We start from the raw sequence: 26,514 nt of genomic DNA, 5'->3' as shown, positions 1-26,514 counted from the left end.
CCTAATCCCTATTGAGGACCGGGCTTCCCACCGCTGGGGTTCAAAAAGTCAGCCCCTGAGACCTCGGCCTGCTGAATGCGCCGTCCTCCTGCCTCCTCCACCAGAACAGGTGTGGCCGCTTCGGGGGACCCGATGGAAAACCGGGCGGATCCTCCCTCAGGGCCTCCGGACCTCCGGCCGCTAAACGTTTTCCTTCCGGGCAGACGGAAAGCCGGAGATGAGGCAGGTGGCTTGGCCTAGAGGAAAGAGCGTGGACCCGGGAATCCGAGGACCTGAGTTCTAATCCCAGCTCTGCCACTCGCCTGCCTGGGAGACATTGGTTGAGTCACTTCATCTCTCTGGGACTCAGTTTCCTCATTGTAAAATGGAGATACAGTACCTGTTCTTCCTCCCCTTCGGACTGGGAGCCCTGTGGGGGAACTGGGATTGGGTCCGACCTAATTAGCATGTATCTACCCCAGTGCTTTGTACATTTATTTTATTTTGTTAGTATGTTTGCTTTTGTTCTCTGTCTCCCCCTTTTAGACTGTGAGCCCACTGTTGGGTAGGGACTGTCTCTATATGTTGCCAATTTGTACTTCCCAAGCGCTTAGTACAGTGCTCTGCACACAGTAAGCGCTCAATAAATACGATTGATGATGATGATGATACAATACTAGGGCCATAGTAAGTGCCCGACAAATACCATAAATAGCAGGATTTATTTTACTTGTACGTATTTATTCTATTTATTTTAGTTTGTTAATATGTTTTGTTTTGTTCTCTGTCTCCCCCTTCTAGACTGTGAGCCCACTGTTGGGTAGGGACCGTCTCTAGATGTTGCCAACTTGGACTTCCCAAGCACTCAGTACAGTGCTCTGCACGCAGTAAGCACTCAATAAGTAGGATTGAATGAATGAATCTCGTCCCCTGAAAAAATCTGTTCGAGGGAAGGGCTGGGAGGAAACAGGCAACTGATGAGGAAGGAGCGTGTCTGCGTGAGAAGCCAAGTGGCCTAATGGAAAAAGCTCGGATCTGGGAGCCAGAGGACCTGAGTTCTAATCCCCGCGCTGCCACCTGTCCACTGGGTGACCTCAGGCAAGTCATTTCATTTCACCGGGCCTCCATTTCCTCATCTGTAAAATGGGGATTATAAGAATAATAATGACATTTAGTAAGCACTTACTACATGCAAAACACTATTCTAAGAGCTGGGGAGTTTACAAGGTGATCAGGTTGTCCCACGGGGGTGCTCACAGTCTTCATCCCCATTTTACAGATGAGGGAACTGAGGTCCAGAAAAGTTAAGTGCCTTGCCCAAAGTCACACAGCTGACAAGCGGTGGAGCCAGGATTTGAACCCATGACCTCTGACTCCAAAGCCCAGGCTCTTTCCACCGAGCCACGCTGCTTCATGCGGGACAGGGACCGTGTCCAACCCGATTTATCTTGTATCTACCCCACTGCTTAGCACAGTGCCTGGCGCACAGTAAGCGCTTCAATACCGCAAAATCATTATTATAATTATTACCCTTGAATAAGAACCCAGAGGAATGGAGAACTTGGAGTAGGGTCGGGAAAAACAGCTGCAATGGGGATATGCTGAAGAACCACGTTCTACTTATTTTGTTAATGATGTGCATCTAGCTTTATTTCTATTTATTCTAACGACTTGACACCTGTCCACAAGTTTTATTTTGTTGTCTGTCTCCCCCTTCTAGACTGTGAGCCCATTGTTGGGGAGGGACCATCTCTATATGTTGCCGACTTGTACTTCCCAAGCGCTTAGTCCAGTGCTCTGCACACAGTAAGCGCTCAATAAATACGATTGAATGAATAAACCACATGCAAATTAGTGTCGCCTAGTGGAAAAAGCCCAGGCCTGGATGTCTGAAGAACCTGGTTACTTTGGGCAAGTCATTTCGCTTCTCTGTGCCTCAGTTCCCTCATCTGTAAAATGGAGATTAAGACTGTGAGCCGCATGTGGGACAGGAACCAACCCGATGAGCTTCAATCTAACCCGGCGCTAAGACCTGTCTGGCACATAGTAAACGCCTAACAAGAGAAGCAGCAGAGAAGCAGCGTGGCTCAGTAGGAAAGAGCCCGGGCTTTGGAGTCAGAGGTCATGGGTTCAAATCCCAGCTCCGCCAATTGTCAGCTGGGTGACTTTGGGCAAGTCACTTCACTTCTCTGTGCCTCAGTTACCTCATCTGGGAAATGGGGATTAAATCTGTGAGCCCCACGAGGGACAACCTGATCACCTTGTAACCGCCCCAGCGCTTAGAACAGTGCTTTGCACATAGTAAGCGCTTAATAAATGCCATTATAAAAATGTATATTATTTACAAGAAAAAAATCTGGGGAAATGTTACACCGACCAGGATCGTTTCCCGGGAGCAATGGAGAGTGTGTTAGCCTCGTCAACCCTGGGCCACTCTGGGTGCCGCCAGGACGGGCACCCGGAAACGCATCGCTCGAAAATACCGGGAAGGGCAAAACGGCGCTACCGAGAGTCGGGTCAACCGTGGCGTTGGGACCCAGATGGTTTATTTCGTCTGGACAGCACCGGCCCGCTTTCTTTCTTCCTCCACTGGAGGATTTGAACCGCTAACGTCCCGTGAACTCTATCGAGCTGACTTTGCCATTCTCACTGCCTGGAAAACAAAGAAATCTGTCTTGAGTTTCATAAAGCCCCACATGTTCCTGTGACTAATCCAGAACGGGTTTCATTAGGGTGTACAGAAGAAGTCTCTATGACAATCTCATGCCGTTCTAAATGTGGCCGACACACACTTGCTGTCTTTTGGAATGGCTTCGGGACACGTCATCTGCCCCAACCCTTCCTCGGCCAAGGGAGCCGGACCCGGGGGGACGTCGCCCCCGAAGATGGCCGCGCGTCCGACCCCCCGCTTAGAAGGGGACGGTGGCTCCGGGGTCTGGGGGGTCTTTTAGACTGTGAGCCCACTGTTGGGTAGGGACTGTCTCTATATGTTGCCAACTTGTACTTCCCAAGCGCTTAGTACAGTGCTCTGCACACAGTAAGCGCTCAATAAATATAATTGATTGATTGATTGATTGGGGGGCTTCGGGGGGCTGGCTTCTCTCCGTCACCTCCGCCATCTGTAATCCCTCTCCCAGTAGGCCATCGCAGCTGTGCCACTTCACATACATCCCCCAACACATGTGCACGCACGCACGCAGACGCGTACACCCCACCCCCTTTCATACGTGTTCCGTCCACATTTACTAGAAATCGGGATGAGGAAGAGCGGCCCAACCTCAGGCTTGATGGGGTGGACGGTCGGTTCGGAGAAGCCTCAAGGCATCTTCCCGGGCTAGAACCCACCCCTTGGGTGGGCTGCCCTTCTAGCGGAGTGGCGGCTCCCCGAGGGCCGGGGCCACGGCCTTGTTTCCGTTGTGCTCTATCAATCAATCAATCAATCAAATTTATTGAGCACTTACTGTGCGCAGGCCACTGTACTAAGCACTTGGGAAGTACAAGTTGGCAACATATAGAGACAGTCCCTACCCAACAGTGGGCTCACATTCGCCAAGTGGCCGGCAAACGGGGCGGCGATGGGCGGTTTCCTTCGAGTCGTCCCTCCGGCGGTCCCGGCCACCTGCTGCGGTGTGGCTCGGGCTGTTGGCCGGGCGGGAGTGCGGATGGCTCACGGCCAACCCTCTCCACTAACGGGAAGCCCAAAAAGAGCCACCCTTGCGTCGGCGCACGGGTCCCATCGCCCTCCCGGGCCCCGTCGGGGACCACCTCGCACGCCAAGCGGACCCAAACCAGGCCAGACTGACTCCTCCCTGGCCGGTGTTTCCCTCCGCGGTGTCTCTGCTGGGTTTGGCTGATGTAATGCTTGAAAGATTTCTTTTCCTTGTAATTAAAAGTTCTCCTCTCGAGGAGAAATCTAACGGATAAGTAATTCCCGCCTCACCCCATGTGCCGGGCTCTGATTCTTCTGACTGCCAAGCAAACGGGCGATCCGGCGAAGCCTGCGGCAGAAACGGCGGGAGGGAGGGCGTCGATAATTCCCACTCCCCGCCGCTGGACCCGCCGACCCGCTCTAGCCTTCGGCGAGGGGATGGGGAGGGGATGTTCTAGTCCTTTTAGACTGTGAGCTCACTGTTGGGTAGGGACCGTCTCTATATGTTGCCAACTTGTACTTCCCAAGCGCTTAGTACAGTGCTCTGCACACAGTAAACGCTCAATAAATACGATTGATGATGATGATGTTCACGGTGGGGAGAGGGTGGCTGATTTTAAAACCGGCATGACACACCACCCTCGACCCCAGGCGATCAACTGGTGTCATTTACCAAGTACTTGTTACACGCTATTATGTGCCGAGCACTGTACTGAGCTCATGGGAGAGTACAATGGTCCCTGCCCTCGGGAACCTTACAGTCTAATGGAAGAAACAATAATAATAATAATGGCATTTATTAAGAGCTTACTACATGCAAAGCACTCTTCTTAGCGCTGGGGAGGTTACAAGATGATCAGGTTGTCCCACGGGGGGCTCCCAGGCTTCATCCCCATTTTCCAGATGAGGCAACTGAGGCCCAGAGAAGTGAAGTGACTTGCCCAAAGTCACACAGCTGACAACTGGCAGGGCCGGCATTCGAACCCTTGACCTCTGACTCCAAAGCCCGGGCTCTTTCCACTGAGCCACGCTGCTTCTAAGAAACAAGCACAAGCCATTAAAGAAGCAGTACCGCCTAATGGAAAGAGCTTAGGCCCGGGGGTAGGGACACCTGGGTTCTAATCCAGGCTCCGCCACTTGTCCGCTCTGTGACCTTGGGCAAGTCACTTCACTTCTCTGGGCCTCAGTTACCCCATCTGTAAAATGGGGATGGAGGCTGTGAGCCCCACGTGGGACCGGGTGTAGCCAACCCCGCGCCTGGCACATAGTAAGCACTTAACAAATACTGTCGTTATTATGACTGTTATCTAAATCAAAAATATCCCTACATGCTGAAGTGTATAAACGTGGGTGGCCCAGCTGGGTGACTACTGGATGGGCGCCTCCTGAGAATGTGGCGATTAATCAGGGAAGGCATCTCAGAAGCAGAGAAGTACCGTGGCTCAGTGGAAAGAGCCCGGGCTTTGGAGTCAGAGGTCATGGGTTCAAATCCCAACTCTGCCAATTGTCAGCTGTGTGACTTTGGGCAAGTCACTTAGCTTCTCTGTGCCTCGGTGACCTCATCTGTAAAATGGGAATGAAGACTGTGAGCCCCCCGTGGGACAAACTGATCACCTTGTAACCTCCTCAGCGCTTAGAACAGTGCTTTGCATATAGTAAGCGCTTAATAAATACCACCATTAAGAGGTGGAGTCTGGAAGGCTTTGGTCTGGCTGACTTCAATCAAATCAATCAATCAGTGGCATTTGTTGAGCGCTCGCTATGTGCAGAGCGCTGGATTAAGCACTTGGGACCGTACGATACCACAGCTGACGTGTTCCCTGCCCACGACACGCTTACAGTCTAGAGAGGGGAAGACAGACGTTAATATAGATAAATATAACTTAGAGAAGCAGCATGGCTCAGTGGAAAGACCCCGGGCTTGGGAGTCCGAGGTCATGGGTTCTAATCCCGGCTCCGCCACTTATTATCATCATCAATCGTATTTATTAAGCGCTTACTGTGTGCAGAGCACTGTACTAAATGCTTGGGAAGTACAAGTTGGCAACATACAACACATCAGCTGTATGACTTTGGGCAAGTCACTTAACTCCTCTGCGCCTCAGTTCCCTCATCTGGAAAATGGGGGTTAAGCCTGTGAGCCCCATGTGGGACAACCTGATGACCTTGTATCTCCCTCAGCGCTTAGAACAATGCTTGGCACATAGTAAGCGCTTAACAAGTACCAAAATTATTATTATTATTATAACTATATCGGGAGAGGACATTCCAGGCTGACAGAAGGGCATGAGCCTGCTGGAAAGTCACTTCACCCCTCTGGGCCTCAGTTTCCCCATGTGCACAACGGACAGAAGATACCCGCTCTTCCCACCTCGGAGACTAAGGACCAGGGGCTGGTTCTCATCTGATCATCTCGTTCCTGCCTCAGTCCTCGGAACAAAGAAATCCCTTCGGTAATCCTAGAATTCAATCGATCGATTTGATTTAGTGAGTGCTCACGGTGTATAAAGCACTGTACTGAGTGCCTGGGGGAGTACAATATAACAAAGTTGATATACCTGTCCACAATGCATCAATTGATTGTATTTACTGAGAGCTTACCGTGAGCAGAGAGCTGTACTAAGCGCTTGGGAATGGACAATACAACATTCATACCATTAGGATTGGCCAGCAATGGGGAACTGACGATTTTCTCTACCTCTCCCACTAGCCATGTGGCCAGAGAGCCTGTCTAATAATAATAATGATGGCATTTGTTAAGTGCTTACTACGTGCAAAGCACTGTTCTAAGCGCTGGGGGGGATACAAGGTGATCAGGTCGTCCCACATGGGGCTCACAGTCTTAATCCCCATTTTACAGATGAGGTAACTGAGGCTCCGAGAAGTTAAGTGACTTTCCCAAAGTCACACAGCAGACATGTGGCAGACTCTTTTAGACTGTGAGCCCACTGTTGGGTAGGGACTGTCTCTATATGTTGCCAACTTGTACTTCCCAAGCGCTTAGTACAGTGCTCTGCACATAGTAAGCGCTCAATAAATACGATTGATGATGATGTGGCGGAGCCGGGATTCGAACCCATGACCTCTGACTCCAAAGCCCGGGCTCTTTCCACTGAGCCACGATGCTTCTGCGTCTATTAGGAAGCAGCGTGGTTTACTGGAAAGAGCGTGGGCTTGGGAGTCCGAGGTTGTGGGTTCTAATCCCGGCTCCGCCACTTGTCTGCTGTGTGTCCTCGGGCAATCCGTTTCTCTTCTCTGTGCCTCAGTTCCCTCATCTGTAAAATGGGGGTGAAGACAGTGAGCCCCACGTGGGACCACCTGATTATCTTGTATCACCCCAGCACTTAGAACAGTGCTCGGCACATAGTAAGCGCTTAACAGATACCATCATTATTATTATTAACTGTACTGGACGGTCCTCTCCCAAGCGCTCAGCCCAGCGCTCTGCACGAAGTAGAGTGGAAGCGCCACGTGGGCAGGGACCAGATCTACCGTGGGGAAGCAGTGTGGCTCCGTGGAAAGAGCCTGGGCTTTGGAGTCAGAGGTCATGGGTTCAAATCCCGGCTCCGCCAATTGTCAGCTGTGTGACTTTGGGCAAGTCACTTCACTTCTCTGGGCCTCAGTTCCCTCATCTGTAAAAATGGGGATTAAGACTGTGAGCCCCCGTGGGGCAACCTGATCACCTTGTAACCTCCCCAGCGCTTAGAACAGTGCTTTGCACATTGTAAGCGCTTAATAAATGCTATCATTATTATTATTATTATTATTATTATTACCATCACTACCGTCCTCTCCCACGTGCTCAGCGCAGTGCTGTGCACCCAGGAGACGCTCCATAGATACCATCGCCAGATTGACTAGCCAGGCCGAGCGGAAGGGGCCTCCAGGTCTCCGACCCGACCTCTCCGGGCCAGAAAAAGTCCGTCTTCTCCCTGGGGCACGGAGTCCCGTTTGATCCCGGCCCGGCCCCGAACTAAACTAAGCGCTTAGTACAGTGCTCTGCACATAGTAAGCGCTCAATAAATACAATTGATGATGATCGGGTCTGGCGTTCCGGAAAGGAAGGCCGAGATTTTGGTCTGTGACCTCTGACCTTACTAGAGGAGCACAAGGCTGTGTGCCATTGAGACCCGGAAGCGGGGAGCATCCTACAGGGGCCACATTTGGGGGTCCGCGTCCCCTCCGCCCGCTTACAGGCTACAATCTGCCTACGGCCTGCGGGAATAGAGAAGCAGTGTGGCCCAGTGTATAGAGCCCAGGCCGGGGGTGTCAGAAGGAGCTGGGTTCTGATCCCGGCTCCGCCCCTTGTCGGCTGTGTGACCCCGGGCAAGTCACTTCACTTCTCTGGGCCTCGGTTTCCTCATCTGGAAAATGAGGATTAAGACTGTGAGCCCCATGTTTATTTTAGTTTGTTAGTATGTTTGGTTTTGTTCTCCGTCTCCCCCTTTAAGACTGTGAGCCCACTGTTGGGTAGGGACTGTCTCTATATGTTGCCAACTTGGACTTCCCAAGCGCTTAGTACAGTGCTCTGCACACAGTAAGCGCTCAATAAATACTATTGATTGATTGATTGATATGGGACACGGACTGTAGCCAATCCGCTTAACTTAGTACAGTGCCTGGCCCAAAGGAAGCACTGAATACCACAATGATTATTACTATTATCATTATTATTATCATTATATTATTATTAGTAATGATACTAATCTGGGGGGCCCCATCCCCAGGGCACTGTGCTTTCATTCTCCACCTCGCTTACTTTAAATAATGGAAATCCCTCATGGCCTTTTTGCAAAAATGAAATTAAAGAGGGGAACAAACCCCTTCTGGTGTTTTCCGCCTCCAAGGAAATCTTGGCCGCTCACTGAGCTTTCTAGAGAGGTGTCCGGTGTTCGTTGCACTCTTCTCTCCCAAGCGCTTAGTCCAGTGCTCTGCACACGGTAAGCGCTCAATAAATACAACTGAATGAGTGGAGGTCATCAGTTTAGAGAAGCAGCGTGGCTTGGTGGAAAGAGCCCGGGCTTGAGAGTCAGAGGCTGTGGGTTCCAATCCCGGCTCTGCCACTTATCAGCTGTGTGACTTTGGGCAAGTCACATAACTTCTCTGTGCCTCAGTGACCTCATCTGGAAAAAGGGGACTATGAGCCCCACGTGGGACAACCTCATTACCTTGTATCTCCCCCATCATCATCATCAATCGCATTTATTGAGCGCTTACTGTGTGCAGAGCACTGTACTAAGCGCTTGGGAAGTACAAGTTGGCAAGTACAAGTACAAGTTCCCCCAGCGCTTAGAACAATGCTTGGCACATAGTAAGCACTTAACAAATATCATTGTTTTGTTCTGTTGCTTTCGGATTGTCTCTTTCTGTTGCCAACTTGTACTTCCCAAGCACTTAGTACAGTGCTCTGCACACAGTAAGTGCTCAATAAACACGATTGAATGAATGACTGAATGAATCATCATCATTATTATTATTATTATTATTAACAAACTGCACAATTATTATTATTATTGGCCACTCTCCTGCTCTGTGCCTCAGTCTCCTCCTCTGTCAAATGGGGCTACTATTTAACCCCTCGCACTTGAAACCGGGAGCCCCGGAGTAGGACAGGGACCTAACTGCTTCTACTGCTCCTATCACAGTGCTTAGGACAGTCCTCGCACATCTCAGGAGGGTTTCGCCTCGACCCCAGTTAGCAGAGTCAGGATTTGAGGGGGGCACCTCCCCGCCCCAGCCAGGATTCGGGGTATTCCCGGCTAAAAGCGGCACAGGCCACGCATTTCAGAGACTGTTTTTCCCCCCGTCGGGATGCACAATAGCCACGTTGTTGAAAGGGCACGATGACAAAGACTTTATTCTCACAAGTAACTCGAAACTACTTTTCTGGAGCAGAAAATCCGCCCCGTTGGAGACGTCCAACCAAGTGAACTTACCGCTCCCGAAAATCCCCCCGACCTGGGCGTCTTCGGGGGCCGGAGGGTGGTCCCCCGTCTCTTAAGCTACGAAGCCCGGGTTCGGGGGGAGAGGGTCCCAGGGTCTTGCTGTAAAACGGGGGCGGCCCGGTCCGTTAAAAAGCAAACCCGCTGCCTCCATCGTGGCGCCCCTTCTAGACCCTCCCTCTCCCCAGATGCCATTCTTGTACTTGTACTTGCCAACTTGTACTTCCCAAGCGCTTAGTACAGTGCTCTGCACACAGTAAGCGCTCAATAAATACGATTGATGATGATGATGATTCCCACTTGTCATCTATCGTATGTATTGAGCGCTTACTGTGTGCAGAGCACTGGACTAAGCGCTTGGGAAGTCCAAGTTGGCAACATATAGAGACGGTCCCTACCCAACAGCGGGCTCACAGTCTAAAAGGGGGAGACAGAGAATAAAACCAAACATACTAACAAAATAAAATAAATAGAACAGATATGTACAAGTAAAATAAATAAATAAATAAATAAATAAATAGAGTAACAAATATGTACAAACATATATACATATATACAAGTGAATAATGATAGCATTTATTAAGCACTTACTATGTGCAATGCACTGTTCTAAGCGCTGGAGAGGTTACAAGGTGATCAGGTTGTCCCACGGGGGGCTCACAGTCTTCATCCCCGTTTTACAGATGAGGGAACTGAGGCCCAGAGAAGTGAAGTATATATGTATATATGGTTGTACATATTTATTACTCTATTTATTTATTTATTTATTTATTTTACTTGTACATTTCTATCCTATTTATTTTATTTTGTTGGTATGTTTGGTTCTGTTCTCTGTCTCCCCCTTTTAGACTGTGAGCCCACTGTTGGGTAGGGACTGTCTCTATGTGTTGCCAATTTGTACTTCCCAAGCACTTAGTACAGTGCTCTGCACATAGTAAGCGCTCAATAAATATGATTGATTGATTGATTGATTGATTGAAGTGACTTGCCCAAAGTCACACAGCTGACAAGTGGCAGAGCTGGGATTTGAACCCATGACCTCTGACTCCAAAGCCCGGGCTCTTTCCACTGAGCCACACTGTTTCTTGCCAGCCGCTTGTCAGCTGGATGACTTTGGGCAAGTCACCTCACTTCTCTGTGCCTCAGTTCCCTCATCTGTAAAACGGGGATGGAGACTGTGAGCCCTCTGTGGGACAACCTGATCACCTTGTAACCTCCCCATCGCTTAGAACAGTGCTTTGCACATAGTAAGCACTTAATAAAATGCCATTTATTGTTATTACTATTATTATTATTATTGTTGTTATTCCCGACGGGCCCCTCACCCAGCACTGGGGGATGACAGGAACAAGACTGCCAATGCAGCATGGCCTAGTAGAATAGATCCCGGGCATAGGAGTCAGAAGGACCTGGGTTCCGATCCCGCCCTTCTCTGCTGAGTGACCTGGAACAAGTCACTTCACTCCTCTGGGCCTCAGTTCCCTCATCTGTAAAATGGGATTAGGACTGTGAGCCCGTTTTGTTTGTTGTCTGTCTCCCCCTTCTAGACTGTGAGCCCAGTGTCGGGTAGGGACCGTCTCTATATGTTGCCAACTTGTACTTCCCAAGCGCTTAGTACAGTGCTCTGCACACAGTAAGCGCTCAATAAATACAATTGAATGAATGAATTGAATATGTTGCCAGCTTGTACGTCCCAAGCGCTTAGTACAGTGCTCTGCACACAGTAAGCGCTCAATAAATACGATTCAGTGAATGAATTGAATATGTTGCCAGCTTGTACGTCCCAAGCGCTTAGTACAGTGCTCTGCACACAGTAAGCACTCAATAAATACGATTGAATGAGTGAATTGAATATGTTGCCAGCTTGTACTTCCCAGGCACTTAGTACAGTGCTCTGCACACAGTAAGCGCTCAATAAATACGATTGAATGAACGAATTGAATATGTTGCCAGCTTGTACTTCCCAGGCACTTAGTACAGTGCTCTGCACACAGTAAGCGCTCAAGAAATACAATTGAATGAACGAATGAATGAATGTGGGACCAGGATTGTGTTCAACCTGATTACCCTCTCTCTACCCTGGTGCTTAGAACGGTACCTGGCACATAGTAAGCGCTTAAAAAATGCCACACACAAAAAAAAAAACAGAGAAAAGAAACAAATAAGATGCCTCCCGGCTTTTGGCTGCGGCAGAGTGCCGAGCGTGAACCATTCCAGACCGGAGGGAAGGGCGGCTGGAACGCAGAATTGCATCTTAGTACAGCGCTCTGCACACAGTAAGCGCTCAATAAATACGATTGATTGATTGATTGATCTTCCCCCGGCACCTCCCGGCCGCCGGAGCTTGGCTCTCCTCGGAGGCATCTCCGACCTCGGATATCAAGCATTGGCCGGGCCCTCTGCCTTCTAGACTCTGAACCCACTGTTGGGTAGGGACCGTCTCTATGTGTTGCCAACTTGGACTTCCCCAGCGCTTAGTACAGTGCTCTGCACACAGTAAGCGCTCAATAAATACGATTGATTGCGGTCGCCGTCTCGGCCCTGCCCTCTGCGGCCAGGAGGGAAGTAGGGACCTGTCCAGGGAAGGCCCGCGATCAACCCATCGATGGGATTTGCTGAGTGCTCGCTCAGCGTGGACCACTGTCCTTGACGGACTGCCTTAGAAGAGGATAATCCAGTGGTAATAATAATAATAATAATAATAATAATAATGGCATTTGTTAAGCGCTTACTACATTGTTAGTATGTTTGGTTTTGTTCTCTGTCTCCCCCTTTTAGACTGTGAGCCCACTGTTGGGTAGGGACTGTCTCTATATGTTGCCAATTTGTACTTCCCAAGTGCTTAGTACAGTGCTGTGCACATAGTAAGCGCTCAATAAATACGATTGATTGATGATGATGATGATGATGCAAAGCACTGTTCTAAGCACTGGGGGGATACAATGTGATCAAGTTGCCCCACCTAGGGCTCACAGTCTTAATTCCCATTTATTTTAGAGATGGGGTAACTGAGGCTCAGAGAAGTTAAGTGACTTGCCTAAGGTCACACAGCAGACTTGTGGCGGAGCCGGGATTCGAACCCACGACCTCTGACTCCAAAGCCCGGGCTTTTTCCACTGAGCACATTCCCTGCCCATAGTCTCTATATGTTGCCAAATTGTACTTCCCAAGCGCTTAGTGCAGTGCACTGCACACAGTAAGCGCTCAATAAATACGATTGAATGAATGAATGAATGAATGAATAACGAGCTTAAAGTCTAGAAGGGGAGACAGACATTAATATGAATAAATAACTTCTAGCACTGGGGCCATCAAGAGTGACCAAAGCTTTGAAGGGCAGGGGGGGACAACAGAGCCTGGAAGCTCCTGGAGAGGAGAGATCATGTCTATCAACTCTATCATCCAATAATAATAATAATAATAATAATAATAATATTTATAATGGTATTCATTACGCACTTACTACGTGCCAAGCACTGTTGCAAGCGCTGAGGTAGATACAAGGTCATCAGATTGGACACGGTCCCTGTTCCACATGGGGCTCACGGTCTTAACCTCTACTTTATAGATGAGGTAACTGAGGCAGAGGGAAGTGAAGTGACTTGCCCAAGAACACACAGCAGAAAAGTGTGCTTAAAATTCACTTAAAGAGGTCTTAAAATTCACATCTTCTCAGTCCCAAGCCTGTGTTCTTGCCACCTGGGTACGCGGCTTCTCTCCCAAGTGCTCAGTACGGCGTTTAGCACAGAGTGGACTGGAAGCTCCCTGAGGGCAGGGATGGTGTCTACTAACTCTACAGTCCTCTCCCAAGCGCTCAGTACAGAGCTCTGCGCGCAATAGATTGAAATAATAATAATAATGATGATAATAACGGCATTTATTAAGCACTTACTATGTGCAAAGCTCTGTTCTAAGTTCCCTGAATGCAAGCATCATGTCTACCATGAGAATAATAATAATAATAATAATGATGGCATTTATTAAGCGCTTATTATGTGCAAAGCACTGTTCTAAGCGCTGGGGAATTTACAAGGTGATCAGGTTGTCCCACGTAGGGCTCACAGTCTTAATCCCCATTTTACAGAGGAGAAGCAGCGTGGCTCAGTGGAAAGAGCCCGGGCTTTGGGGTCAGAGGTCACGGGTTCAAATCCCGGCTCCACCAACTATCAGCTGGGTGACTTTGGGCAAGTCACTTCACTTCTCTGGGACTCACTTCCCTCATCTGTAAAATGGGGATTATGACTGTGAGTCCCCCCGTGGGACAACCTGATCACCTTGTAACCTCCCCAGCGCTTAGAACAGTACTTTGCACATAGTAAGTGCTTAATAAATGCCATCATTATTATTATTATTATAAGTACCAACTCTACTGTACGCTCCCAAGTAATCCAGCGCTCCGCACACAGTAGAGTGGAAGTCCCCTGAGGACGGGAATCACGCGTACCAACCCCGCTGTCCTCTCTGAAGTGCTCTGTACCGATCCGGCAGGGACCGCTCGGCACGGGACACCAAACCCCGCCGACGGCCCGGCCTTCGTGCCGGAGGAACCCCGACCCCTCACGGGCGGGGGCCGGGAGGGAGCGGTGGATTTTCCCGATTTTCCAGACACAAAAAAGGGAACTCGGTCCCATCACGGCTCCCGGGTCGTTCCCTGCCAAATAGTTCTCCCAACCCCGCATCCGCCAATCAGGGAGAGCTCGGTGACTCACCATAGCGACATCTCACCCAATAACGCGCTCTCCCATCGTGTCCTGGCACACATACAAAAAAAAAAAAAACCCCACAAAAAACCATGGCAACAAAGACAACAGCTTGGCAAGGCAGCTGCTGTGCACAAAAACATACAAATTTTAAAACTGCTTTCCTAAAAAAGTCCCCCGCATTGTCATTTTCACTCTACCACCAGTGGGCCAGGGATCGTAAGCTACCAGCCATGGCCCAGAAGGAGGAAAACGGGTGTTCGTGAATCCACAAACTCTGTAAAGCCGCTTAAGTGTGATCACCTTTTGTCTCTACTTTCTTCCAATCGCGGGGACCCACTCAGCAGCTAGACAAAGCCTGAGTTGTGCTTGGCGGGGGGGTGCGGAGGGGCCGGCGGTCAGCACCCCCTCCTCTCCAGTAATCCCAGGTCGGCCGACCCTTCCGCTACCTCGGCGAGATTCCCCTCACCTTCCAGGCGCCTCGGTTTTCCCATCCACCAAATGGGGAGAAACGCACCTGCTTCCAGAAACGTAGGGCGTCGCGGTAGTTTCTGTGTGAGCCCGCTGTTGGGTAGGGACCGTCTCTATATGTTGCCAGCTTGTACTTCCCAAGCGCTTAGTACGGTGCTCTGAACACAGTAAGTGCTCAATAAATACGATTGAGTGAGTGAGTGAGGAGGAAGGCTGGTGCCAGATATCCTCGCCTACTCAGAGCCTCTGTCCGGTTCCTTTCCTTTTCTTTTTTTTTTTTAAAGGACATTTAAGGGCATCGAGAAGCAGCGCGGCTCAGTGGAAAGAGCCCGGGCTTGGGAGTCAGGGGTCGTGGGTTTTAATCCCAGTTCCGCTACCTGTCAGCTGTGTGACTTTGGGCAAGTCGCTTCACCTCTCTGGGCCTCAGTTACCTCATCTGGAAAATGGGGATTAAGACTGTGAGCCCCAGGTGGGACGACCTCATTACCTTGTATCCCCCCCAGCGCTTAGAACAGTGCTTGGCACATAGTAAGCGCTTAACAAATGCCATCATCATTATTATTATTATTATCATTATTTATTAGAGAGCTTTCCGTGCATCAAAGCACTACTCTAAGCGCTGGGGCAGATAAGCGCTTACTACAAAGTAAGCGCTCAATAAATCCGATTGAATGAACGAATTAATACAAGTTAATCAGGTTACATGGGGCTACCAGTCAGAGGGAGAACAGGTATTGAATCCCTATTTTGTAGCTGAGGCCAGAGAAGTGAAGTGACTTGCCCACGGTCACACAGCACGCAAGTGGTGGAGCCGGGATAAGAACTTAAATCCTCTGGCTCCTAGGCCTGGGCTTTATCCACTAGGCCGGGCTCCTTCCTACTCAGAAAACTACACTCCATCCTCCCCGCCAAAATGACCTCTCGAGGGTCCCCAGAGGGGTCACTCAAAGCCAAAAGCAGAGGCGAATTAGGACGATGCGCTCCTAACGACTCATCTTCCGACTGGCCTTTCCCGCCACCCATCAGAGATTCCCGTTTGGGAAGTCCGGCCCGAAATGCTGCTCACATCGCTTCCAGTTTCCAGGCGGAAGGGCCTTTCCCAGTCACCGCGATTCCACCCGAAGTCGGCTGAATCCGCTCGGCTGAAACCCGTTACGAACTCCTTCTTCTTCCCTCTTACTCCACCGGAAATAAAATTCTGCTTGCCTGATCACTTCCCTCTTCTCCGACCCTGGACCTTTTTCTACCTGGTTTCATAAAGAGTCACCTAAGTATCCACTCTTCTCCTTTCCGGCCCAAAAGCAGTTTAGCGCGCCTCCCTGAAGCGGACAGATCACTCCTCAAGGCCCACGTCGTGTCTGTTAATGCCAACGTGCTCTCCCAACCGCTCATTTCAGTGCTCCGCACACAGTGGATGCTCAATAAATACTCCCGAGCGAGAAATCAATATTAATGATGCGTTTTTATCTATAATTCTATTTATTTATATTGATGCTATTGATGCCCGTTTACTTGTGTTGATGCCTGTCTCCCACCTTCTAGACTGTGAGCCCGTTATGGGCAGGGATTGTCTCTATTTGTGGCTGAATTTTACTTTCCAAGCGCTTAGTACAGTGCTCTGCACACACTAAACGCTCAATATAAATGAATGAATAAGAGTTTCCATTCCATTTCACGGGGATTCGCTCAGGGACATCTGCCGGATGAGCCCTCGGGGAAGAATGCGGGGAGAACAGTGGCCAAAGCCCCAAATCGTTGCTCCTTAGGAGCGCCCACGGCCGATCGGGCCTTCCCAATCCTTCCCGAAAGACGTTCAAACTCTAAGCTCTCTAGAGGGAGACTCTCTGGGACCAAACCTCGGACCGGGACGGAGACTGTCCCCGCTCTCCGGATCTGGCGCCGGGAAAGGAGCTTTACACTGCGGCTGTTGAAGTTTTCCTGCTCGACAGTAAAGGAAAAAATCTCACTGGGAGGGATTTGGGGTGTGGAGTTTGTGGTGGTCTTTTTTTTTTTTCCCCCGGAGACTCTTTTATCCAAGTTCAGCTTGGAAAAAAAACAAAACAAAATCGTGCTACCGCCGGGGTCCTTTTCTTTGATAATTTGTTTGCTTGCACCTCATAAAAAAAAAAAGAAAAAAAATCAACCTCCCCAAGAACAAAAAATTAAAGAGGTTCCTTTGTCTGGATTTTACTTCTCCCCCAGTGCACCGGCACTGACCATGAATGGGCTCACGCCAACGTTCAGCCCTCCGTTTCCACCCCGGGAGCCGGGCCCCGGCCCCGCTCACAAATGGAAGATGCTGCTCTGGGATGGGAAGACTGGGACTCTTCTAGACCCCCGGGGAGGTCGGAACTGCAGAGGGGAGTGGGTGTCCCCCAGGACTGGACACAGAGAGAGAGGCACAGAGACAGAAAGGGGAGAAAGAGTGAGAGATGTTGGGAGCGGAGGGAGATCTCCCTCCCGCCAGCCAGAGTGGAACGGTGTCCGGCCGACTCGCCCCCTTCCAAATCCCGTTTCACCAAAAGGGGCTTCCGCTAAGGATTCTGGAGACAGCTGAGAGTTTCCTGAAGTGAATGTCTCTTCGCAGGTAACGGCGGGGCGGTGGGGGAGAGCCTGCCTCTGTGTCTCCCCCGGACCCTTCCTCACCCTGACCTGTGGCCGAGAATCAGCCGGACTCTGACGGAGCAGTGGTTTTCACCCACGGGCCCGTGGGATGGGGGGTGGCAGGAAGATGGACGGGGTGGACACTTGGGTTGGGGGTTTGGTGTCTGCTGGAAACAAAATTTCTGAGGATTTGAACTGAATAATACATATATATGAACACACACACGTATTTATATACATATATACGTGTGTGTGTGTGTATAAAATAATCCCCCCTTTTAGACTGTGAGCCCACTGTTGGGTAGGGACTGTCTCTATATGTTGCCAACTTGTGCTTCCCAAGCGCTTAGTACAGTGCTCTGCACACAGTAAGCGCTCAATAAATATGATTGATTGATTAATAACAATAATCGTATTTAAGTGCTTACTATGTGTCAGGCACTGTACTAAGCGCAGGAGTGGATACAAGCAAAATATACATATATCTATAAAATCCAAGCCTGCACTGCTCACAGAAAGCGGTGTGACAAGGGAATGGAACTGAAATGTCAGTTTGTAGCCCGGCTCTTCCCCTGGCCCGCTGGGCGAGTTTCGGGGAACAAAAACAACTAATGCCCGCCGTGGTATCCGTTAAGCGCTTACGACGCACGTGGCATCGAACCAAGCGCCGGGGGATCAGTAGGCACAACTCATTAGCAACGGGCATCGGTTTCCTCCTCCGCCCGGGCCGGACCTCGGAGTCGGAAGCGGTCCCGGGACCTGGGGGCCACCGGGGAGAATCTTCCCAAAGCGGGAAGCTGGCCGGGCAGGGAGACCTGCCCGCGCTCTGGTCGGAGAGGGAGTTTTCCCCATTCCGCCTTCGGTTCCGAGCACGCGGGTTGTTTCCTCTAATCCGCGGTGCCATTTGCGAGCGATCAGAACTTCTCCCGCCGCCGACGACGAGGACGACGCCGCCGGAGACGAAGAGGGACGCGCGGCTCCGGGTCTTCGGCGAACGCTCGACTGTGTGCGGTGGCCACAACAAAGCCTGTGGTTTCTCCCACACTTGCCTTAAATAGACTGAAATTAATGCTATTCATCGCGGGGTGGGAAAGGAGGGGAATGCAAAAGCGCAGGCCCTTTCGGAAACCCGGCCGGAGGCGTTGGGGAGTCTCCGCGGGCCTCGCGGCTGGCGACGGGATGACGTCCGCTCCGAGATGCCGCTTCAATGTGGCGGCCAGAGGGGCTCCGAGTTTCTCTCGCTCGGCCCGGGACGCCCCCCGCCCCACCTCCCCGCTTCCCTCCTGGCTACTGTTGGTGCCACACGCTGAACGAATCATGCTTTCGTATCTAGAAGACATCCTGCGAGTATTAAAAGCACATTTGAGGCCCTGTTGGTTTGGGGTTGGCTGGTCGGGGTGGGAGAAAGGAGAAAGTTAAAACACATGATTGTACCGGTGCCAGCGTCTCGGGCGAGAGCACGGCGGTTTCCCCGGCCGCTCCTGCGGGCGGGGGGGACCAAAGCGGGCACTGCCGCTGCCACCGCCAAGGGCACGTCCCTCCCCCACCCCCCATCCCAGCCGGCGAGCGGAAAGCAGGTGTCTCGGACGAAATCCTGCTCCTGGCAAATGCGACTGGGTCCCTCTTCCCAAATACAAGTTCATTCTGGGGGTGGGGAACCAGACACACACAGACACACAGATGGAAATCTGGGTACAAACTTCTAAAAGCTCCTGGGGAAACCCTTTTTGAATTTTATTTTATTCCCCCCCCCCCCCCCCCCCCCCCCCCCAGTGGAAATATAAGATCTAACTTCTCCGCATTGCATTTCGGATGTTCAGGACGTTTAGGGCTGATGTGGGTTTGGAGAGGGAGGAGGGCTTTTAGTACAGCAGAATTAGAGGCAGGCAGCCAGGATCTTTAAATAAAAGGATCCTAGACGATCCTGGAGATTTCGCCCAGGGATGACGACAACAAGAATGGTAGCGATAATAATGGACTTTTCGGTACTTACTACAGGCCTGGGACTGCATTAAACGCTGTTAGAAACAACATAGCTGTATATTTATATAACAATAGAGCACTTAGTACAGTGCTCTGCACACAGTAAGTGCTCAATAAATACGATTGATATAGCCAGATCCCACATGGGGCTCAAGATATTTCACTTCACGGGTCCCGGGCTGAGTTTGGCCTCTGCCTGCCTTGGAAGATCGGGTCTTTGAAAATGCTCGGTGCAAGAAGGGTGTACAGAGTGTTCTGAAATCAATTTATTGAGCACTTACTGTGTGCAGAGCACTGTACTAAGCGCTTGGGAAGTACAAGTTGGCAACATATAGAGACGGTCCCTACCCAACAGTGGGCTCACAGTCCAACCTGGGATCTCTGTCTCTCTTTCTCTCTCCCTTCCTTTCCCCACCCCATCTCTTTCGCTGTCTCTCAGTGTCTCTCCGTCCCTCCCGATCTTACACCTGCTCTTCAGCGGTGGGAAGTGAGTTCTCAATCTGTCAACACAACCATCTGGTCGACCTGCGTACCGCGGGCTTTCTCCATGACCCTACGGGGGAACGGCAACGCCAAAGCCGAAATCGTACTAAACGTCTTCGAAACGCGCAGCGAAGGAAGGAGTAGGGTGTCCGGGAGCAAAAGAAGAAAGTCATCTGAATAATTGAGTATGAGCTTTCGCCCCAGGATAATTAAATTAACAATACGGTGGATGGAATGTGGCAAACGGCAATTCTTTATCGGGTACAACACCTTCCGAGAGCAGCTCTCGGCGCTTGCCAAAGCACCAAGAGCGGCTCTTTCTGTGACGTTTGGTGAGCCGAGAACACTTTTCACATCACGCCCCGGCTTCAGGCCGAACGGTCTGAAGCTATTAACTGGATTAATGCAGTCACGATCGATAACAACGGTACTCAAAGATAACCGTGCCAAAAAAAGAAAAAAAAAAGTCATGTTCCTCTCTGGCTGAGAATGGGTGGGCGACCCCCAGGACCCCCGAGTTTTATTTGAAATGACTGGGGGAGTCCCCTTCGGAAACTGTGCCACGGGTATCTTGGTTGGGGGTGGTGAATCTGAAATAAAAATGCCCCAAGTTCAACGTAATCGGGCCCGCTTCAAGATTGAGACGCTCACGGCAGGTCCGGCCCCTCGGCAAATTCAGCCGCAGCGTGGCCCAGTAGGCCTGGGATCGGAAGAACCTGGGTTCTAATCCCGGCTCCGCCACCCGTCTGTGGGATGACCTCAGGCAAGTCACTTCACCTCTCTGTGCCTCAATTCCCTCAACGGGAAAATGGGGATTGAGACTGTGAGCCCCACGTGGGACAGGGATTGTGTCCAACCCGATTCGCTTGTATCTAGCCCAGTGCTGAGTACAGTGCCTGGCACATAGTAACTGCTTGACAAATACCATGATTATTAAATACCATAATACCTATGCCTCGGTTACTTTGACTGTAAAACGGGGATTGAGTCCGTGAGCCCTATGTGGGACGGGGACCGTGTCCGGCCCGATTATCTTGTATCTACCGCAGCGCTTAGGACGGTGCCTGGCACACAGTAAGTGCTTAATAAATACCATGATTATTAGTATTGATTTCACATGGACGGAGGCAGCCCAAGTCTTCCAGGGCTCTGGCCTCCGCTCTCGAAACAATGTAAATATGAGTTCACGGATAACCCCATTTATGCCGTGATTTTTTTTGGTGGGGGAGGAGAGACAAGGGGGTTTTTTGGGGGGAGAGGGGAAGGGACAAGGGGGGAAAGGGGAGGGAGAGTCACTGCCCAGAGAACACCCCGCCCACGAAGCCGACCGCGACGAGCGTCAAAAAATAAAGCTCTTCGCTGCTCTTTGTGACCTCGCCGATAACAAGCCACCTCTGTCCAGGAGACGGGTCTTTCAGAGTCTGACCTCTCGCAAAATTTAACTACCTCAATTGAGTCTTTTCTCCCATCTGATTACATTAGCAGAAGTTCGACTGAAGTCGCTTTAAAAAAAAAAAAAAAAACAGAAAGGGAAAAAAAAAAGCCCCTCTGGAAAGTTCTCGGTTGAGTGCCTACTAATGAACAAAGGTTAACTTTATCTCCGGGGTCAGATGCCTGGTGGCGGGGTTACAGGCCTTAACAACTTAAACGTGACCTTGCCACGTGCCTGGTATATAAGGGAGGTTCGATACACATCGCCCGCTGGAGGCCCGGTCGTAAATCCGCTCCGCCGTCCCGCCTCGCCGAGGGGACGGTCTCGGCCGCGCTAAGACGGGGTTTCCAGGCGGTCGGGAGATCTGGGAGGGGGAGAGATGCTACTGGCCTTCTCTGCTTTGAGGGAGAGCAGTGTCGCTCCCGGGGTGACCTCCGTCCAGACGACGGGACGTGGAATACCGGAGAAAAATAAATGCGGTTTTGGGCCCTGAGCCGGGGGAGACGTACGATCATCGGGTCGAGCACGGTCAGAGGGAGAAAGGGTGTGGAATCCCCATTTTACAGAATAGAATGCCGAGGCCCAGGGCAGTCAAGCAACTCACCCAAGGACCCGCAGTGGGCAAGAGGCAGAGCCGGGATTAGAACCCAACTCCCGGGCCTGGGCTCCTTCTACTAGGCCTCGCCGCCCCTCGGGTCTCCGTCCTCTTTCTTAAGAGAAACAGCATGGCCCAGAGGAAAGAGACCGAGCTTGGGAGCCAGAGGTCCTGGGTTCTAATCCCGGCTCCGCCACTTGTCAGCTGTGTGACCTTGGGCAAGTCACTTCACTTCTCTGTGCCTCCTCAGTTACCTCATCTGTAAAATGGAGATTAAGACTGTGAGCCCCACGTGGGACAACCTGATCGCCCTGTATCCCCCCAGTGCTTAGAACAGTGCTCCACACATAGTAAGTACTTAAAAAATGCCATCATTATTATCATTATTATTATTACTATTTCTTGCCCCATCTTCCAACCTGATTAACTGGTATGCACCCCAGTGCTTAGAAAAGTGCTCGGCACATAGTAAGCACTTAACAAGTACCACTATTATTATTTTTTATTATTATTATCGCTCCATCCGCCAAGAACCAAAATCCCCCCCCGCCCTTCCAAATGCCACTCGAGCTCTCGGACTGACGTTCCGCGCCTCAAAAGAGTCCGCGAGAGCGAGATGGCCGTTCCCTCGATACGATCGGATCCGCGCGGACTCTGAGGATTCCCTCCCGCGTGACAGGAGACATATTCCCTCCTGGAAAATGGGGGAGGCCCTGAGCGATAATCGGCCCACCCCGTTTGAGGGTTTGAGGGAGCACGGGGGGGAGCGAGGAGGTCTCATCGACTAGAATAAGCCATCTTAGAAGAGGCCGCAAATCGGAGAAGCGGGAGAGCGAGTGAGGGAGAGCGAGTGAGCGCAAGCAGGCATGAGAGAGGGAGAGAATGAAAACGGGAGAGAGGAATAAGCGCTGTGGGTGAAAAGTCCACAATGGTTTTGGCACATATCTTCAAGCACGTTTCAGAGTCTGTGCCTCTTGCCAATCCTGGCAACTTCTCAAAACTTTTAAGGAGGTAAAAACATTGTTTCGTGTTTACAAATCTTCAGTTCTCTAACAGATGCTTGTCAAATCAGTTATAGGCAAGTTGACCAACCCACCTAATATTTGTCCTGGCAACTTCCCTTTCCTAAATCGCGGGTCATCAGAAAACCCCTTCGCGCGGGGCTAAGACATTTCGGGACAAAGGGCCCTTAATATTTTCTTTTGTGATTTTCCTGTTGCGCACACAGCAGAAGCTGCCATTACTGCAGGCCTACCAGGACCAATGGCTGTCGAGTTGGCTGAAATTCAGGCGCGGCCGAGGATTCTGGGAAGCAACGGGAAGCATCAAGCCGAGGAAGCCCGATCCGCGCTCTCGACGGATCGCTCGGGAAGGGAGGGCGGATCCCCCAGCCCCCCGACTTCGTGCGTCCCACTGGGTCGCCGGGTAGGGGGCCGCCTGGCGCCAACCGGGCCCCCGGGGGACGGACCGCCGGACAGACACGTGGCAACGGTCGAGGAAGATGTGCCCTGTGCCGCTTCCGAAGCCTCGTGCCCCGCGGCTGGCTGTTCTCTCACCCCGCCCTGACCCGCCCGTGGCTCAAATTTCTCAGCTGGTCGAACCCGGGCCTTCCTCCGGCCCCGAAGGCACGGGAGAGGGGAACCCAAAGTGGAAGTCTCTTCCTTAACTCGCCGGCTTCTCTCTCACCCAGGGCCTCCACACCCGTCCGCCACTGCGGGCCCGCTGTTGGGTAGGGACCATCTCTATACGTTGCAAACTCGTACTTCCCAAGCGCTTAGTACAGTGCTCTGCACAGAGTAAGCGCTCAATAAAGACGATCGAATGGACGAATGACCCCCGCGTCCGAAACCGAAACGGGGCCTCGTCACCCCCGCCACCCAACGCGGGAGACACCAAGGGTCGGGGTCGCCATGTTTGGCTGAAGAGCCGCTCTAGAGAGCGAACCGTTTAATTCCCGTTGCTTTTCACCGTGGAACCCCGGGGGGCTCGGGTATGGGAGGACCGTATTTCGGAGGGCGCCGGGGTCTGGAAACCACCATCGGGCACGGGGCTCCCTCCCCGCCCACCGGCTCCAACGCTTTGTCCACCCTGCTGACCGGACCGGTTTGGGCCCACTGGCGGCCGAGTAAAAATCGGACCCCGTCGAATTTCGAGATCTTCTTCTTACAAAGGGAGGGTGGGGGGCGGGGGAGGAAGAAGAGAGAAGGAAAGAACCAAACAAAACAAAACAAAACAAAAAAAAAAACAAAGCTACTGGTAAGATTCCACCACCTCCTTCCCTCCGGCTCAATAATTACTATGAAGGCAATCTAGCAAGACCGGTATGTACATATGAAAAGTCAACACGTTACACAAGACTTGAGCTTTCGATAACACAATATGCCTTTTGTCTAGGGGCCGGCGGAGGGAAGGTAAAAATGCATCATTCCATCCGATTCGCTGGGCGCCCCCCCACCCCCGGCCGGTCTGGGCTGGGCGCGGCGTCCTGCCCGACGGCCGGGGTCAGGTCGCCCCGGCCCGGTCCCGCCGCTCACGACCCCTGTACCACCTCTCTCGACACGCGCCCTCCGCCCAGGCCCGTCGCCCGCCATGGCTCCCCGCTCTGGGCGGAGATCGGACCCTCCATCCATGGTCTTCCTCCCGAGGCCGGGATCGGGCCGCTGAGGAGACCCCCCCAGCTCCTCCCTTTTGATCCCGGCCCATCCCCTGCACGCCCCAGTCACAGTCGGGCCTTCCCCACGACGACCCGTGCTTCAATTCAGCCTGCGCTCCGCCACGGTCGCCCGGCCCGCTGCCCCCGAGCAGCCCACCCCGGCGCCGAGCGCCCCGCGGCCCGCCGGACGCGGGGTCCCGCACAGACGAAAGACGGACGCCCGGGAGACCGGGCAGACGCCCCGACCGCACACTTACCTGCCGCGTGCACAAAGTACGCCAAATATAAATCGAGTTCCTTAACGGACACCCCTATGTGGTGGGGCTGGACGCAAAGCCCGGGGTTCGAGCACTGTGGGGACTTAACCAGGCGTTCGCCATCAGTACTTTCGAGCGGGATACCTTTAAATAAAATCACCATGACCAGGTCCAGCCTCCAGACCTTGTCGGCCTGGCGGAGACAGTCAATCCTTCTCATCTTCCCCTTCTGGTCTGGGTTCGAGAGAACGCAGCACGGGGGCTTCTTCCCCGTGACGGTGAGCACAAAATCCTCGCGGTACTCGGGCCGGATGTCCTTCCGGAGTTTCGCCAGGAGCCTGGACGCCCACTTCTGCTTGACCTCGGGCTTCTCGCTCAGCAGTTCGTCCTTCACGGCCCTCTCTTCTTCTTTCGACATGCGCTTCTCGTGCTTCTTGAAGTATTTTCGCTTTCGGGCTTGGAGGTTGAACCACGTGTAGGCAAACGCCCGGACGTGGGGCAGAAGTGCTTCGATGAAGGGATGGAACTCATCCTGGAAGAGAGGACAAGACACAGGTGGCCCGTCAGCACCCGAGCGAGGCTTCCCGGCCCGGCGAGGCGCGTCTCCTCGTGTCGGGAGAAACTCCGACGGGATCCGCCGGGGCCAGGGCCCACGTCCCGGGGGAAGGCGGCGGCCGGAGGCCGGACCCCGTTTCACCGTCCCCGCGCCCGTCCCCCCGCCCCCGGGTGCCCCGCGCCAGAAAGGAGGGCGAAACGCGGCCTTCTTCACCCCCTCCCGCCCCGGGTCGGGAGTCCCCTCGGTTCACCGGGGCCCATTTTCCGCATCGAATGAGGGCGGCCCGCCCGGCAGGAAGCTGACCTCCGCGGATCTGACTCTGCTCCCGCCCTGACCCCACTGGCGCGCGGGGAGCCAGGACACACCGGCCAATTTGGCAGGCCCGAAACCTTTCGGTGCCAATCGGTGTTCGCACGTGGAGGGCGAAGGCAGGGGGAAATGCCTCCTTTCTTTTTCGTGTTTTTTTTTTGACTCTGCTTCTTCTCAAGGTGTATTTACAAACGGCGAACTCGTGGCGCTGTGAAAGTTTCCCGCCCGCCACAGAAACAACCCGGCGGCCGCGATATCCCCATTTATCACGCTTCCTCCTGGCCGGAGGACCGCGCGGGGACCGGAGCGGGGGGAACGCTCGGGCCCTTTACGGCCCGACGCCGGGTCAAAAAGCGGGATTCCCGGGATCCTCGGCCGCGCCCGAATTTCAGCCAAGAGTCGCTCCGAAGTTGGGGCCCCGAGAGCAAAACTCTTTGGCTACTTGGAATTTACAAATGGAGGGGAAGAGACGAGAGAGGGAGCCCCAACCTGGACGTTCCCACCACATTCCAAATATGTATCTAATTATTTCTGGGTCGGAGCAACTGATAAAATAGACACGCTGATCGGTTCGCCTAACAGGATTACGGGCTTTGGGTAAAAGTACCGCTGCAGGTTCTGTCGCCTGTGGAAAGGGGAAGAGCGAGAGCGGCTCCGGGAACGCCAATAAATATCCCGCGAGGAGGGCCGCTCGCTCGGATCTTAAAAATTACATGGGGGCGCCTGCCAGGTAACCCAGCGGAATTCCAAGGGTGGGGACGGAGGGTTTTGGCCCAGCTCCTGAGGAAACGGAGAAACGCCGAGGAAAATAAATCCGGCAGGCCCTCCCCCGGCACCCAAATCCTATCACCGACTTGGTCTTCCGTGACACTTTCGCCCCCCTGAAAAAAAACGGGTTCTT

At 52.2% G+C, this 26,514-nt stretch overlaps 1 protein-coding gene across 5 annotated transcripts in view; it reads right to left on the bottom strand.

Annotated features, from left to right (window-relative positions):
* NFIA (nuclear factor I A) overlaps positions 1 to 26,514 on the bottom strand; it is a 438,948-nt gene that overhangs the window by 271,295 nt on the left and 141,139 nt on the right. For all 5 annotated transcript variants that reach the window (XM_038752096.1, XM_038752097.1, XM_038752098.1 and 2 more), the window contains exon 2: positions 24,749 to 25,280. In XM_038752096.1, the coding sequence (XP_038608024.1) occupies positions 24,749 to 25,280 (532 nt within the window). The remainder of the gene's footprint in view (positions 1 to 24,748; positions 25,281 to 26,514) is intronic.

Source organism: Tachyglossus aculeatus, chromosome 10 (genome assembly GCF_015852505.1).
Source record: "Tachyglossus aculeatus isolate mTacAcu1 chromosome 10, mTacAcu1.pri, whole genome shotgun sequence".
NCBI lineage: Eukaryota > Metazoa > Chordata > Mammalia > Monotremata > Tachyglossidae > Tachyglossus > Tachyglossus aculeatus.
The sequence above is the reverse complement of the archived record's forward strand: the minus strand, read 5'-3'. Positions and strand labels throughout refer to the sequence as shown.